At 43.8% G+C, this 17770-nt stretch overlaps 1 protein-coding gene across 12 annotated transcripts in view; it reads right to left on the bottom strand.

Annotated features, from left to right (window-relative positions):
- Window positions 1-17770, bottom strand: part of LOC132897205 (cadherin-like protein 26) — a 186880-nt gene that overhangs the window by 19971 nt on the left and 149139 nt on the right. For 6 of the 12 annotated variants that reach the window (XM_060938661.1, XM_060938662.1, XM_060938668.1 and 3 more), the window contains 4 exons: window positions 17216-17281; window positions 6522-6584; window positions 6235-6276; window positions 6070-6132 (listed from right to left, as the gene is read on the bottom strand). In XM_060938661.1, the coding sequence (XP_060794644.1) occupies window positions 6070-6132; window positions 6235-6276; window positions 6522-6584; window positions 17216-17281 (234 nt within the window). Of the gene's footprint in view, window positions 1-6069; window positions 6133-6234; window positions 6277-6521; window positions 6585-16657; window positions 17084-17215; window positions 17282-17770 lie in introns of those variants that run through there. The other 6 variants (XM_060938663.1, XM_060938665.1, XM_060938669.1 and 3 more) reach the window with 5 other exon arrangements.

Here is a 17770-nt window from a genome sequence, read left to right as displayed (position 1 = left end):
TTGTTCATTCCATGCCTAGAAGACAGTGCTGTCATTAAAAATCATGGAGGCCATACAAAGTACTAGATGTAGTAGTTTTTGTTGTGGGGTGTCCTCATTTTTGCACCACCCTAATTTGAGTAAAACTGAAAAAATGTGTAATCTAAGTTATATTATTAACCTTACTTTCATGTTATAAGTTAAACAGATGTTATATTAAACTTTATCTTGTCACCATTTTGGAAATTGTTTGTGTTCATTGAGATTGTTTAAAATGTTACTTTTCAAAGGGGGTGTACTCATTTACGCTGAGCTATATATATATATATATATATATATATATATATATATATATATATATATATATATATATATATATAATACACACTTTTTTTTTTCTTGGGGGCGGCATGGTGATGTACTGGTTAGCGCTGTCGCCTCACAGCAAGAAGGTTCGAGCCCCGTGGCCGGCGACGGCCTTTCTGTGCAGAGTTTGCATGCTTTTCCCCTGTTCGCGTGGGTTTCTTCCGGGTGCTCCGGTTTCCTCCACAGTCCAAAGACATGCAGGTTAGGTTAACTGGTGACTCTAAATTGACTGAGTGTGAATGGTTGTCTGTGTCAGCCCTGTGATGACCTGGCGACTTGTCCAGGGTGTACCCCGCCTTTCACCTGTAGTCAGCTGGGATAGGCTCCAGCTTGCCTGCGACCCTGTAGAACAGGATAAAGCAGCTAGAGATAATGGCATTAGGCCTGGGATGAGATATTGGCATTAGGCCTGGGATACTGTGCCTATGGGGCATAGTATAGCCTCTTAGGTAGCTTAGCAGCTGTGCTGTGATCTGGTGTTAGGTTTGCTTATCGCTTTCCTGGAGTTAGCATTTCTTTAGTCATGGTGTCTCCTGAAGATTTTATTGTAAAGCCCTCTGTAGTTATCAGCTCTAACTAAAGATCAGCTTTGGGCTGTGGCTGAGCATTATGAGCTGATTATTACTGCTCAGGAAAATAAGTTAAAGGAGACATTGTTTTTAGCAGTTAGAAATCAGCTAATTGAGAGAGGCATATTGAAGGAAGATGAGTCAGCAGAACAAAAAGGTGACTCCCCAGAGCAAACAGTTGAAACAGTGGGGTTAGTAGCAGCAGCTTCATCAGCAGTAGTTGCTTCATTAGTGGATGCAGACCAGCAGCTGCAGTTGGAGAAATTGAAGGGTGAGAGAGAGGCAAGGGCATTATGGGAGAAGGAGTTGGAGCTCTGCAGACTCGAAGAACAATTACATCTCCAGTGTATGGAGCGCGACTAGCGTGATCGTGAGCACGATCATGTGCTGGCCATGAAAAAGCTTGAGTTGGAGGCAAAGCAGCACCAGCCTTCACCAACAGCCTCTCCTCGTTTCCTCGCTGCTGCAGTTTGATGTCTATAAAAACATCCGTCTTGTCCCACCCTTCTCAGAGAAGGATTTTGGCCACTTTGAAAGAGTTGCCACAACCCTGAACTGGCCCAAAGATGTATGGCCTCTCCTACTTCACTGTGTTTTGACGGGGAAGGCACGAGAAGTGTTTTTGGCTTTGGCCATAGATCAGACTAGGCAGTATGAGGTGGTGAAAACCACCATTTTGCATGCCTATGGGCTTGTCCCTGAGGCCTACTGTCAGAGGTTCAGAAATGCTAGGAAGCCAGAGCAGCAGACGTTTGTGAATGATGGTTATGTATTTAACCACAGTTCTATGAATTTTGGATGGCTGCCAGAACATGGCAGTCATTTAGAATACTCACGAAAAAATTGCCAAGAGATCATGTCTTGGGTGAACGTACCTTTAGCACCAGAGCAAATGGCATATGTCACCCAGCTCACAGGTGACATTGTTGATACAAACAATTGATCTGAAAGTACACATGATGGGCATCCAGGTGCCTAAAACACTGCCTCTGGTGGTCATCAGAAATTCATAGAACTGTAGTTGCATATGCAACCTTTGTTTCATACTATGTTTGATGGTTATGGAAGAGAGTTTTTCTGATCAGACGGAAGTGTATTATTAAACTGCATATTCCGCTCCTGAAAACTTGTGACTGTTACAATGTGCTGACACTGGAAACACCTTTCATAAATGTTAAATAAATGTCTCCTTTCCCCCAAAAAATTCACCATATCAATGATTATGCATCAGTGAGCACGTTGTAAATTTGGTTAATATCAGACTTCCATTATGGAGTGCATCTGCCATACAAGCCCTTGTAAATTCACTGTTATGATACAAATGATAATGCATTAGAACAAGGACATTAATACAACCCCGTTTCCAAAAGACGCTGTGTAACCTGTAAGCAAAAACAGAATGTGGTGATTTACAAATCATAGAAACTCCTATATTTCATTGAAAATAGTACATCAACAACATCTCAAATGTTGAAAGTAAGAAATGTTATTGTTTTCTAAAAAAAAATGCTCATTTTGAATTTGGTGCCAGCAACACGCTTCAAAAAACTTGGGACAGGGACATGTTAACCATTGTATTGCATCACCTCTTCCTTTAACAACAGTTGTTCAACATTTGGGGACTGAGGAGAGTAATTGTTGTAGTTTTGAATGTGAACTATTATCCCATTCTTGCTTGATGTAGGATTTCAGCTGCTCAACAGTTTGTGTTCAACTTTGGTGCATTCTGAATTTTGAATTTTATAATGCACCAGATCTTTTCAGTGAGACAGGTCTGGACTGCAGGCAGGCCAAGTTTAGCACCCAGACTCTTTTAGGACAGAGCCATGCAGTTTTAATGTGTTCAGAATGTGGTTACGAATTGTCTTGCTGAAATAAGCAAGGCCTCCTCTGAAAAAGATGTCATCTGGATGGTAACATATTGCTCCAAAACCTGCATACCTCATTCAGCAATGATGATACCTTTCCAGATGTGCAAGCTACCCATTCCATGTTCACGAATGCCACCCATACCATCAAAGATGCTGGCTTTTGAACTGTGTGCTGATAAACTGGATGGTCCCTCTCCTCTTTAGCCCAGAGGATACGATGTTCATGATTTCCAAAAACAATTTCAAATTTTGAATCATCAGAGCTCATGACATGCTCTCCTCTTCAGCGAACATTGCTGCAGTGATTTGGACATGCAGATTTCTCTTTTACAACATTCAAAGGATCCACCCCTTCCTCACCACCTCCTTTACTCAGCTTCTGGCCCAAGTGCTGATCTTCTCCCGCTTGGACTACCACAACTCTCACTTCACCGGCCTCCGAGCATAGCGTGACCAGACATCCCTGTTTTTGGTGGCCTGTCCCCAGCTGGAGCTGTCTCCAGAAATGTCTCCATTTTTAACCATGACCAACAGACCCCCCCCCCCCCCCAAAGAAAGAAAGAAAGAAAGAAAGAAAGAGAAACAAATAAAAAAAAAACAGACTGAAAAAAAACTTGGACTGAAACATCTACCAGATTTCAGCAGATTCCTCTTATATTGTTTTGTGGATCACTTTAAGACGGGCTCAGGCCGAACACCTCTGGCGATAGCCTTTCCAGTATTTTGATTGGTGGAGCTGAGGAACAACTTTTTAGCCGAGTGCTAGAATCTTTGCCTAAACTAACATCATTCATCCAACTTTGACAGATCACTTCATCTGCTCCTGGACAGTTAAACCGTAGTCTTTTCTTGTAGGCCTGAAGTGGCATTGTCATCTATGTTATTTAGCCTTTAAATGTGTAAGCTACATTTTGGGATGTTGTATATGACATGACATTACTTGTCACACTGTATTGAGATGTAGCAGTTGACCCAACAACCCGTAGCCCACTGCGGCCAATGCTAGCAGGAGAAAGCTCAGTGCAGCGCCAATCAGTCAGCTGAAGTTGTTGCTAGATGTAGCATTGCTATAACAGAAATCCAGCTGAGGTAAAATTGTAACAGTTCAACAGCATTAGCTAACTTACACACAAGTTGATATGTTTTCCCACAGAGTAGCTGGCTATGTAAAGCTGTAGGCTTATGGTAATGTTACCAAAGTGTCAATTTGTATAATTTGTTGTGATGTGTAGTGGACTACATGTTTTGATTAAGGCTACTCATTTAGGCAAGGTCATCAATTCAGCTATGGCTACAATTTAGGCTATGGAAGATCGGGAATCATTTGTATCCTCAATAATAATACCGTACCTTGAGAGTGCTTGCATTGAAGTAAACTGTTTATGTTAGGACTGAGGACTGTCTTGGCCTCTAGAGGCCACTGTTATTTGCTTAACCTCATCATGTTTGTCTTGGCCTCTAGAGGCCACCACTGCTTTTGTGTTCTGTGTTGTTGTTTTTTCTTCTATGTGCCCCGCCTAGTCCTCGTTACAGCCACCTGTGTTCAATTTATTTTGTGTATATATACTCCCTCAGTTCAGTCCCTAGTCACGGAGTCTTTATGCTATGCTGTCTAGTGCTAGTTTCCGCTGTCCCATGTACCTTGCCTGTGCCCTTGTGCTTTTGATATTTTTTGCTTTCTTTGGACTTTGTACTTTTTGGATCTTCTGAGTGTTCTGCATTTTTGCCTTTCCTTTTTTTTTGGACTTTGAACTGTTGGATATTTCATTTTCCCTTTATCTTCTGAGCGTTGGATTTTACTTATTTTTCACTTTGGATTTTTGGATTTTTGCATTTGTAAATAAACTGCCTTTTTCTATTCTACTTTTGCCTCACGCCTCTGTACTTGAGTCATTCTTCTGGTGGCCTAGTGGGGGTTTGCTGGATCACTACACAAGCAACCCAGGTGCAAAACCCTAACAGTTTATTTAAACTGTTGTGTTTTGTATATTAAAATACATTGTCCATTACTAGTGGAATATATATGGTAATTAATTTAATGTATTTACTTTCATGGGTCTAAAACATCTATTTCAGCTAGCCTACAATTTAAGTCTATAAACCTAAACTATGTACCCATACCAGAGATTTTCACATTGTGTTTAATTAATGTTAACCTAAAGCAGTTGCAGAATTGGCCTACAGTGCACTCAGTGAGGAAAATCCCACTTTTTATGCAATGCATGATTACATGCAAAATACATGATTGCAATGCAAAATACATGAAAAACAAATGTCCCCACTTTTTATTACAAGGATGAAAACAGATGTTTTAATAATATTTTCACTGCCGATCTGAAAATGTCCCTGGTTTCCTTCTCAGAAATCTGCTCACCTTATCCTAGCATCTGCCACCAGACCCCTGCAGCTCATCCAGAACACTGCAGCCTGCCTGGTGTACAACCTCCCTCATTCCTCCCATCCTAGCCCTCTGCTTGCTGCCCTTCACTGGCTGTCTGTGGCAGCTCGCATCAAATTAAAGACATTGGTGCTAGCTTACCAGGCAGTCAAAGGTTCAGGTCCAGCATACCTCCACGACTGATCTGACCCTACATGCCAGTCAGATCCCTATGTTCCACTGCTACTGGTTACCAGGCCACTCTGCTCCTGTCCAACGTACTCAAGACTGCTGCCTGTCCTGGCTCCCCATTAGTGGAATGACCAACTGTAGAGTCATTATAGTCATAGGTGATGTGATCCTCAAATTCTTTGCAACTTTTATGTTGAGGAACGTTATTATTCTTAAATTATTGCACTATTTGCGTCCATGCAGTTTTTCACAGACTGGTGAACCCCACCCTGTCTTGACTTCTGAGAGACACTACCTCTTTGCAGTGTGTGCTTTTTTCAGGGTTTTTTTTTAATCTTACTAACCTGTTGCCATTTTTTTTAAGGATTACACACTTTTCCAGTCTTTTGTGGCCCCTGTCCCAACATTTTTCAAAAACAGTTTGCTTGGATTAAATTCAAAACGAGCATTTATTGTATTTTATATTTTTATATTTGTACTATTTTCAATTCACTATTGGACTTCCATGACTTGCAAATCTGTTTCTATTTACAGTTTACACAGTATCCCATCTTCTTTGGAAACAGGGTTGTATTAATTGCAATTTGCACATTTATTCTCAGAACTGCTGTTCTAGAAATTTCTGGCCACTGTCATCTTCTGACCCACCAGAAACCACTGTAGCTGCAGTAAAGAACAGGTATGCACATGTGTATGAAAGAGAGTGAGATTTTACCTTTTCAAGATGTGTTAACATGTTCTGTTCTGACAGTAGGCTAAAGGATCTTGAGAATCCACTCTGGAAAGTGCAAACACATGAGAATTAGAATATGCAAAATATTAACTCCTGAATGCCATTTTGAAATATGTGGCAGGTTGTTTTGTATGTAAATCAATTTACCCTAGTGGTGTTATATGCACTATTCCTGTTTCTAGTCCAGTTCTAATGGGACACAAAACACAGGTGTTATAATAAACAGCACAATTTCTTTCAAATTTTTTTGGCTGTAATAATCGCATAGAAGACCAAAAATGCATTTAAGACAGACAATATGGAATCAAATTATTTAAAACCCAAACAGATACCAAAACAAATATCATTTGCAGAGTATATTTGCCAGGAACCAGTTTTCTTTGAGAGATGATAGATAATCTTAAGTATGTAAAATTTAAGTATGTGAAACTCACTGATTTTGCAAAGATGATGCTTGAGGCAGTTATATCACTAAATCCACTAGGCACCTGTGAAATCTGTCAAGGGGAGATCACAAAACCATTTAGAAAGACTGTAACTGTCTTCCATTTCAATACATACAGATGAATGACAAAGTAAAGGGGAAATTGAAAATGAATAGAGAAAGCATAAGAAGTGAAGCTAATCCCCTCCTAGCATAAAATGGTGAGCAGACCCAGTTGACTATGTTTTTGGATCAAGATGAAACAGGGAAATATTTACGGTAAGTCACACTGAAAGAGGATTTATTATTGGGTCCTAGATGCAGGAGCTTCAGTCACAAAGAATGCTTTGTCACGAGTCAGCCGGGAACATCGAGGTCCTGATCCAATCTTGCACTCCATTCCTTGGTTTTCCCCTGTGCCTTCCCCACACTGCAGCCAGCACACCTGTCTCTGATCAGCTCATCCACGGCTCCATATTATACTGCTCGGATAGTCATTTGGCATGGGATTGTCTTCACCTCAGGATATGTTTTTTCATCTTTTCCCCCCCAGTTTTGTATTGTATTACTGGCAGCACGGTGGTGTAAGTGGTTAGCACGGTCATGTCACAGCAAGAATCAGATCAGAATCACTTTATTAATCCCCGGAGGGAAATTCAAATTTGCTACAAACCAAAGAAGGTTCTGGGTTTGAGCCCAGCCAGCAGGGGCCTTTCTGTGTGGAGTTTGCATGTTCTCCCCGCGTCTGCGTGGGTTTCCTCTGGGTCCTCCGGTTTCCCCCACAGTCCATGTGGTTAGGTTTATATAGGATGGCCTTGGGCTGGGGTGCCCTTGAGCGAGGCACATAGCTCCCAACTGCTCCCCGGGTGCTGTTAGCATGGCTGCCCACTGCTCTGGGTATGTGTGTGTGCTCATTGCTCACGTGTGTGTGCGCATGTATGTGCTCACTGCTTCAGATGGGTTAAATCAGGGGTGCCAGGGTGAAATTGGTCAGGGGGCCAGATTGTTTTCAAGTGGGACCTCAGGGGGCCACATTACCGGCATGACAAGACCAAACACTAAACAAATAGACATACTATTTGATATCATTTATGAATATAAATATTATTTATAAATGTTTGTTTTTTTAAATAATAAAAAAACAACAAAATGGACAAGGACACATAAAAACACAACTAAACTGTAAATTACTTTGATCAGATTTATTGACAACTTGCACATAAAACCATATCAATACACAGGCCTAATTAGGCCAATTAAAAAAGATGGCCCTAAGTAGCCCTAAAGAAGTCAAAAGATGTGCCAAGGTTAAGTACTCCACCAACAGGCCAAGTGACTAAATATTCACTAGAACTTAATAATAAAAAGACATAAATAACAGATGGTACATTAACTTAAACAACTCCCACAAACTCCCACTCCCACAAACATACCCTCCCAATCATTACTTCACAGCACTATGTTACATGGGCAGACAAGCCAGCTACATTTTACATGTCGAAGCCAGAAGCCTTTCATTTTTCACCAGCTTGTCCACATTGGGGGACAGGCTCTGGGCCGTGGCTATTTTCATGACATCATTGAGATGTCCATGTGTCATACGATTGCGCATTTTCGATTTATTAATATTCATAACTGAAAATGCCTGCTCACATCAATATGTTGTCCCAAACATACAGAGTATTTTACCTGCAAATGCAGTGATAGTCGGGTACTCAGGTGGCAACGATTGGTAGAATGATTCAATACCAACAGATTTGTACATGTCCTTCAACCGCGTGCAGCATTGCAAGTCTATCAGTTCCATTTGCATCGCCTCGGGGACCTCGGAAGCATCCGTGGTGAATGGAGAGCCAAAAAACGCAAAGTCCTTTTCCAGTTCAGTGAAAACCGTGAATCGATTGGCAAACTCGTGCATGAGACCGGAAAGCAAGTTTGCATACTTGTCCATGCTCTGATGACTGACAGACAGAGATTTCAAACAGGGGAAGTGGGCTGCATTGCGCTGACAGAGCTGTGCCTTCCATAATGCAAGTTTACGTTGAAACGCACGGACACCGTCGTAATACTCGGTAACGAGTTTGTTGCGACCTTGCATATTAACATTCAATAAGTTCAGGTGTTCGGTAATGTTCACTAAAAAGGCAAGGTCCCTGGTCCATTCGGTGTCATCCAATTCCTCCACAGGCTTCCCTTTAGCCTGCATGAACTCGGCTATCTCTTTGCGCAATTTGTAGAACCGTTTGAGCACTGCGCCTCGGCTCAACCAACGCACATCGGAGTGATAGGGAAGGCCCTGGTGGATGTCATTTTCAGATAAAAATGCATCGAATTGCCGGTGGTTGAGCCCTCTCGCTCTGATAAAATTGACAGTGGCAATATAATTTAAAATTTAAACAGTCTGTGGCGCGAATTGGACCGATGCAAATGGCAGGGCCATCAGGCAAATCTCCGCCTCTGACGTCAATGCGATCAGCAGTGAAAGACAGGTAATTGTTCTGTAATAATTGTTCGATGGGGTGCGGCAGACATTGATGGCTCTCTGCCGGCCGAACGATTAGAGGGCCATCAGCAAGGGGGCCGGATTAGATGTTCATTCGGGCCGGATCCGGCCCGCGGGCCGCCACCATGGCACCAGTGGGTTAAATGAAGAGAAGAATTTCCCAAGTGTGTGATGACTAAAATTGTTCTTTCTTTCTTTCTTTCTTTCTTTCTTTCTTTCTTTCTTTCTTTCTTTCTTTCTTTCATTTATTGTGCTCTGTGGAATTACTTTGTTCTTTCTGTGGATTACATCACCTTTTGTTTTGGGACTGTGAGTGTGCTTCTTCCAATGTGGAAGCACTCTGAACTTTCAAACTTTGCTTTCCCACTGAGAGCTCTTTTCCTGCTGTAGGGCTGCACTCTGGACTCTTATGGTTTTTGCCTCCATGCTCATCTGTCAGCCTATCACTAGTCTGTTTTTTTCTCTCTCTCTAATTACCCATTCCTATATTTCTCCTGTCAGCTGCTCCCCTCCTCCAGCCCTCAACAATCAGGATTAAAGTCCAGCTCTCTTCACCCCAGTGCATGTGAGTCTGCTTTTCGGTCTAGTCAGCACCTACTGCCTTTTCGTCATGACAGAACAATCTCGCCAGAGGAATGGACCCAGCAGACTTTCAGACTCTGAAACAGTTGGAGCAGCTTTGACCAAACAAGGCTCGATTCTGGGTTACCACCAGTAGGAGACTGTGGCTGTCCATCAGCCATCAGTTCATCGGCCATCACAGACACATTACAGAAACTCTCCTCTCAGATGGAAAGCCTTCAGAATGTCATCTCCAGTCAACCAGCACCTGTGCCAGTCAGCTTACCCATTGTTCCAACAGTCATTCCAGCTCCACAACCCATCCAAGAGCCACACCTACCTGCCTCACAGCCTTACAATGATCTTTATGATCATTGTTTATGATCTTGCCTGCTGATTTGGACTGTTTGCCTGTATTTGTATGTATCTGTATTTGTGTGTGTGTGTGTGTGTGTGTGTGTGTGTGTAAAAAAAAAAAAATCTCCTTCTCACCCCTGGCGGGGGGGGTGGTATCCATGTCATCCTCAAGCTCGGGTCCTCTACCAGAGGCCTGGGAGTTTGAGGGTTCTGCGCAGTATCTTTGATGTTCCTAGGACTGCACTCTTCTGGACTGAGGCTTCAGATGTTGTTCCTGGGATTTGCTGGAGCCACTCTCCCAGTTTGGGGGTTACTGCCCCAAGTGCCCCCACTACCACAGGGACCACGCAACCCTTGACCTTCCACATCCATTCCAGCTGCTCTTTCAACCCTTGATACTTCTCAAGTTTCTCATGTTCCTTCTTCCTGATGTTGGCGTCAGCTGGGATCGCCACATCTATCACCACCACCCTCTTCTGCTCTTTGTCCACCACCACTATGTCTGGTTGGTTAGCCAGGATCTGTTTGTCAGTCTGGAAGCTGAAGTCCCACAGAACCTTGGCCCTGTTGTTCTCAGCCACCTTCTGTGGTATGGCCCATTGGGACTTGGGTACTTCTATTCCATACTGGTTGCAGATGTTCCTGTATACTAATCCCAGCCACTTGGTTGTGCCTCTCCATGTACGCTGATCCAGCTAGCATCTTACACCCTGCTACTATGTGTTGGACTGTTTCAGGGGCTTCTTTGCACAGTCTGCATCTTGGGTCTGATCTACTCTGGTAGATCCTGGCCTCTATGGCTCTTGTGCTTATGGCCTGTTCTTGTGCTGCCATGATTAGTCCCTCTGAGCTGGTTTCTCAGCCAGAACCAGCACCGGAATTGATGCCTGATCCAGTGCCTGTATCAGAATCCATGCCTGAACCTGTGCCAGCATCTGTTCCTGTGCCAGCACCAGTGTCTGCTCCAGAGATGGAGCCAGAGTCAGCACCAGGGCCCGTTCCAGTGCTGAAGCCCATGCCAGGGGCTGCTTCAGTGCCAGTGCCAGGGCCCATGTCAGAGTCTACTCCAGAGCTGGAGCCAGCGTCAGAACCTGAGTCAGCACCAGAGTTGGCACCTGTGCCAGCTTCAGTGCTGGTGCCAGAGTTAAGGCCTGAGCCTATTCCTGAACCGGTGTCAAGGACATCTGTGTCATTCTGCCACCGCCCGGCCAGGAAGACGTCTGCATCATCCTGTCACCAGGTCCTAACCCAGACCAAAGCAGTGCACTGACAGAGCTCAAACCTGTATGTGAGCCAAGTCCAGAGTTCAAAAGAGAGCCAAGTCCACAGTCTGAGCCAAGTCCAGAACTCGAGTCATCTCCTGAGCTCAAGCCCAGCCTTACATCCAAGCCAGTTCCAGAACTCCAGCTTGAGTCATCTCCTGAGTGGGAGCCAGAGCACGAGTCATCTCCTGAGCTCGAGTCCAGCCATATGTCCAAGCCAGTTCTGGAACTCCAGCCCAAGTCATCTCCAGAGCCCAAGACATCTACAGAGCTCAAGCCTGAGTCCAATCCAGAGCCCAAGTTATCTCCAGAGTAGAGGTCTGCGCGGGTCGGATTTTTCAGTTCCGCTCCTGCCCGCGCCTGCATTGTGCAGTCCCGCCCGCGCCCACAAAGAATTATGATTTTTCAGTCCTGCTCCCGCCCACGCCCGCAAAGAATTATGATTTTCAGTCCCGCTCCCGCCCGCGCCTGACATATTTTGTCCCACTCCCGCCCGCAAATCCCGCATGATGCAGATGTTCGCGTTATTTCTCAGGAAAGTTCTTGTCTTGACACAGCGTGATGGTGCCCCGCCCCCTACTTTGAGTGGATTTGAGCATAAATATCTACAGCTCACGTTCACGTTTATTATTTACCTTGTTTCTGAATTCGGAATGTTGAAATGGCAGCATGTAGACCTAATAATAATAATTATTTAAGTAGGCTAATCATTTAAGTATGCGCTCTCCCATGGTGCGTCTCCTATGAATAATTAGTGTGAAAGGAGAGATGGATCGCACTCTTGAACTTATTCTTTTAGTTACATTTCTTTTCAGTTGTTTTTAGCAGCAGAAGGAGACAAACATTTCGGCTGTTGCCTTCGTCAGTGTCTCTAATAATAATAATAATAATAATAATAATAATAAGCAATAAAAAAAGACAGGCGAGCATGTAATTCCAAGTGGAAATTTGGTATATTTATTGTTCAGCCATACAAAACATTAGGCTAACCCAGTTTACATTTGTAAAGCATTTCTAACTAAAATGTCCGATTTCAGGACTCTTGACTTTTTAACGGTAAATGTACCTCTTTTTAAAGCAGCACTTACTTTTGAAGCACTGTGAGCTTCAGTAAAGGAGCTCTGCTCTTCTGCCATGATCGGAGATCTCAAACACGGAAGAGGAAAGGAATCGGAAACGTACGAGAGGTATCCTCTCCTGAATCAGAATTCTGATGACCAGCTCATCTAAGGTGTCATTGAGGCATCATGTTAGTGTGGGTCACTGGAGGCTGGGTGTGAATGGCGAGTCATTAGAGTGATCAAAGGATTGCCCGTTAGGGTGATCAATGGCAAATTTAAGATGCCATTCCTCACTCAATCTGGCAATCTGACTCTCTCTGCAAATTTAGGCATCTTAAAATGTTTTTATTAATGCCAAATAAAATATCCAGCACAAATTATATATGATAGACATAAATTAATAATTTATAAATTGTATTTTAAACACGTTTTTAGTTAGCGGGACTGCAGCTTATCACCGCTCCCGCCCGCATATGTGCACTCCCGCTCCCGTCCGCGGCCACATATGTGCACTCCCGCTCCCGTCCGCACCCGCATATGTGCACTCCTGCTCCCGCTCGCGCCCGCAATGAGCTTTCAAAATTTGTCCTGCCCCGCACTGCTTTGCGGCGGGTCCCGCGAGTCCCACGGGACTCCCGCGGGAGTGCAGGGCTCTACTCCAGAGCTTGAGCCAATGTCCAGTTCAGAGTCCAAGTCAAGTCCCAAGGTCAAGCTTACTCCTAGCCAAGAACCCAAGTCGTGTCCAGACCCTGAGCCCAAACCCCCACCAGGGCCAAGTATGATGAATTTTCACTCCTGGAGGGAGCTCTTTGGGAGGGGTTTCTGTCAGTCCTGCATGCTGTGGTGCATGCACCTATGTGTTTGGCTATTTAAGGACTGTGCTGATGCAAACACAATGCAAAGTATTACACTACCTTAAGTACGCATTACTGAGCCTTTCTTCCCATGTTCTTGTTTTCCTGGTTTCTTGATTCTTGTTCCTGTTTCTTGTTCTCGCCTAGCCTCTGACATACTGTTTGTGCCTCGACTTACCCTTTGCCTGTTTTCACGTTTATGATCTTGCCTGCTGATTTGGACTGTTTGCCTGTATTTGTACGTATCTGTATTTGTGTGTGTGTGTGTGTGTGTGTGTGTGTGTGTTTTTTATATATATATATATATATATATATATATATATATATATATATATATATATATATATATATGCGCACTGTATTAAACTGAACACTTCTGCACATACATCCACCTTGCTCGCGTACCTGACAAAACCCAGATTGGTTTCAAACAACTAGGGCATAAAAACTCAACAAGGAGTGACATGCATGATAAATCCTAAAAGAACAGAACAGATTAAGAGCAGAGAGAGCTGGAGCTTTGTTTCTGTTATCAGAGGAACACAGTCCTGTGATATATATATTTTACTATATCATCCACCTCTAGGTTTATTAAAACAAAACAAACAACAAAAAACGTGCTGCATCATGATAGACTGGCTGCACTGATTCAGTTACAGGTTGCCAGGTCTGTATAAAACACCCACAACCTACACACAACAATAATATGGTTTTCCTCCCGAAAAAAGTAGGACTAGCAAAATATGGGTCAAGTGATATTGAAGGGCAAGTGGAAATTTACCCTCACTTGCCCCTCAGGGCAAGTGGGTTTAAAAAGTTAATGTTGAGCCCTGCTAGGGAGAATCTGGATCACCCCTGAGGAGAGAAGATGCCACCATGAGACCAGGTCCTGCTTCTACTGTGGTAAACCTGGCCATTTTGTCTCTCATTGTCCATTATAAAAGCCTGCCCACCAGTAGCAGCAGGGATACAGGTGGGTGTACTGATAGTCCTCCCCTGCTGAGAGGCCAGTGCTTCCTGCTAAGATCATCTTTCAGAACAGGTGTTACCTGGTAAAGGCACTCATTGACTCTGGGGCAGACCAAAGCTTCATCAGAACTTCCTTTGCAGAAGAGCTGGGGGTCAACCTACAGAAGTTAGACTACCCTCTCACTACCAGGGCACTCAGTGGCACCAAACTCAGTCCTGTTTCCCAAATCACAGAGCCACTCACTCTTAAGATCTCAGAGAACCATGTGGAGTCTATTTCTTTCTTTCTTTGCCATAAATAACTCTCATGAGTCTATTGTTCTTGGTCTTTTGTAGTTGTGCCTGCATAACTTCGACCTAAATTGGAGCGACAGTACAGTCCTCTCTTGGAGCATCTGCTACTTGGCCATCTGCCTGTCCTTTGCCAAGATTCCCCTCACCTCCCAAGTCTCCAGTCCTAACAAGTCTTCTATTCTACTGCTTCTATTCTACTGCTGACCCAGGGCTGATGTGACAAGGCCTGCAGTGTCCCTGCAAAATACCAGGACCTTAGTCAGGTGTTCAGTAAAGCCTGGGCCACTTCTCTTCCTCCTCATCAATCTTATGATTGCACTATTGATCTGCTTCCTTGTACTACTCCCCCCTGGGGTTGCATTTATTCCCTCTCTCCCCTTGAAAGAGAGGCCATGGACAAGTATATATCAGAGTCTCTGGTGACTGATGTCATTCATCCCTCATCTCCAGTGGGAACTGGTTTCTTTTTCATGGCCAAGAAGGACAAGTCTCTCAGGCCATGCATTGGCTGTTGAGGCTTAAATGAGATCACCATTAAGAAACACTACCCGCTTCCTCTCATGTCCATGGTCTTTGAGCTGCTGCAGGGGGCCCAATTTTTTTCCAAGCTGGATCTTTGCAATGCCTATCATCTGGTACGCATTAGGGAGGGGGATGAGTGGAAGATGGCCTTCAATACACCAATTGGGCACTATGAATATTTGGCCCTATCTTTTGGCCTCACTAAGGCATCAGCAGTCTTCAAAGCACAGAACAGGTTCTGCAGCAGTCACTAGAAAGTGGGGACTGACAGCATCCATACATCCCAGTTTACCAAAACACTCTATGTCTGAGGACCCTCCAGATCTACTCCTTTACCTCATAAACACCATTAACAAAAGGCTTGACTAAACAGATATGTTTTCAGCCTAGACTTAAATGCTGAGACTGTGTCTGAAACAAGAGGAGGATTCATCTGGCCCTTCAGCCCAGACCTTCATCTGATGTTTCTGCAGGGTGTGGGCACATGCCAGTTGTTGTCTGCTACACTGCAGTCAATTATATAAGAAGGTGGACCAATGCTGCATACCAGCTCCAGTCTACTGTCTCAGATGGAGGATTGTTATCCACCACTAACCTTTCCCCTTCAAACCCACTCCTGTAAGCTGGCACTTGGTTTGTTGGCTCTTTTCCCATTTCCAAAGTTATCAACCCCACTACTGTCAGGCTGATGTTACCTTGGTCCATACGTCATGTTCACCCTCCCTTTCATGTCTCTCAACTAAGACCCCTGGTCTCCAGCATCCTCTCCCCTCCCTCCAAGACTCCCCCAGGTTCATCAATGGAGGTGAGGCCTACACCATCCAGAAGTTGCTAAAAGCCTGTTGGTGAGGTCGGGGGTTGCAGTATCTGGTTGATTGGAAGGGATATGGCCCAGAGGAGAGGTGTTGGGTCCCAGCATGCTTCATCTTGGACTCCTCACTCATTAGGTACTTCCACTGAAAGAACCCAGAGGCCCCGTCTGGGACATTCAGGCCTCAGGATATGTTTTTTCACCTTTTTTCCTGGTTTTGTATTGTATTACTTTGTTACTTTGCTGTGCACCATGGAATTACTGCACTCTTTCTGTGGATTACTTTGCCTCTTGTTTTGGGACCATGAGTGTGCTTCTTCCGATGCAGAAGCACTCTGAACTTTCAAACTTTGCTTTCGCACTGAGAGCTCTTTTCCCACTGCAGGGCTGTGCTCTGGATGCTTATGTTTGTTGCCTCCATGCTTGTCTGTCAGCCTGCCACTAGTACTTTTTTTTCCTCTCTCTAATTACCCATTCCCGTATTTCTCCTTTTGACTGCTCCCCTCCTCCAGCCCTCCATGATCAGGATTAAAGTCCAGCCCTCTTAACCCCAGTGCATGCGAGTCTGCTTTTGGGTCTAGTCAACACCTACTGCCTTTTGGTCTTGACATGCTCAACCTTTTTGTTTCAATATGAACAGTCAAAGTGCCATCTGCATTTAGATTTATCAGAAATACATCAGTGAGTAGGGTTAGAAATAGTGGTCAAAAGCATTTATTTAATGACCATGATGAGCAGAAGAACAGATATTTATCATGTGTCCTGTAATATATCAGCCATCTGTACATCTTTCTGTACAGAAAGCAGATATGTATACAATATGTATACTGTTCCTACTTATTCAGGTGACATTGGGCATACCTAACTACCTGTGATTTCTCTCTTCTCTCTCTCCCCCCCCCCAAATCTGTCCCTCTTAGTTACATGTCGGTCCTGGGATCGAGATGCTGACCTCTTCTGCTCCTTGGACCTGCCTGATTCATCCTGGTGCCCTGTGTCTGGTTGGAATCTCATCACATCGCTCCTGTGGAGGGCAGCCCCATGTGGACAATTGGGGGTTGCGCCTGGAGAACGCTTTGGACACTTGCAGTGGTGCTTCTGTGGCTGGGGACTGCAGTTGACTTTCTGACTTTAGGACTGCAGTTGACTTGCTGACTTTGGGACTACGGTTGTCGTGAATGGTTTTGCGCTTGGGTTTCTGTTGGCGGGGGGTTTATAGCATCAACGAAGCTGACTTTATGTTAGGACTGTTAATGTTATGGTCATGTTGTCTATTGTTGCCCGGATAGGGATGGGTTCCCTTTTGGGTCTGGTTCCTCTCAAGGTTTCTTCATGTCATCTGAGGGAGTTTTTCCTTGCCACCGTCGCTGCGGGCATGCTCATTGGGGATAGATTAGGGATAAAATTAGCTCATGTTTTAAGTCTTTCAAATTCTGTAAAGCTGCTTTATGACAATGTTTATTGTTAAACGTGCTATACAAATAAACTTGACTTGATATGTAGTACACACCTGATTAATTCCTGTCTTCAGTTTGCCAAAATGATTTGTGGTGCTGTGTTGAAACTGTGGCTCAAACTAAAAGGAAAAGAAGAAAGGAGGATACAATTCATTAAATGATGATAGCAATGGTTGGCTATGTTAAAGTAGGTTAAAGAAAGATAGAGTACAGGAGGGAATAGGGTAAAGTAAGGTTTGATAAGTTCAAGTTCAAAGTGTTGATTGTCATATGCACAGTAAGGACATGTCCACTTGCACAATGAAATTCTTAGTTTGCTGTCCACCGTGAATGCCAATTACAAATAAATACATAAACAGGCAGAAGAAATAATACAAAGAAAAGGCAATATAGTGTGAAAAGAAAAGCAAAAGCAACAAAAACACCCAGTACAGTACAAAAAAAGGTAAATGTAGTGCAAAATAGGTAGCGTAATACAAAAATAAAGCAATGATCAGATGTAGCAGCAGAAGGGCAGTAATGTGCAAACAATGTAACCAGTCAAAGAAACAGCAGCAAAATGGCAGGAATGTGCAAACAATGTAACCAGATGTAAGCAGTCAAGGAAC

This window comes from Neoarius graeffei, chromosome 13 (genome assembly GCF_027579695.1).
Source record: "Neoarius graeffei isolate fNeoGra1 chromosome 13, fNeoGra1.pri, whole genome shotgun sequence".
Taxonomy (NCBI): Eukaryota; Metazoa; Chordata; class Actinopteri; order Siluriformes; family Ariidae; genus Neoarius; species Neoarius graeffei.
Note: the sequence above shows the minus strand (reverse complement) of the source record. Positions and strands in the feature narration are given on the sequence as shown.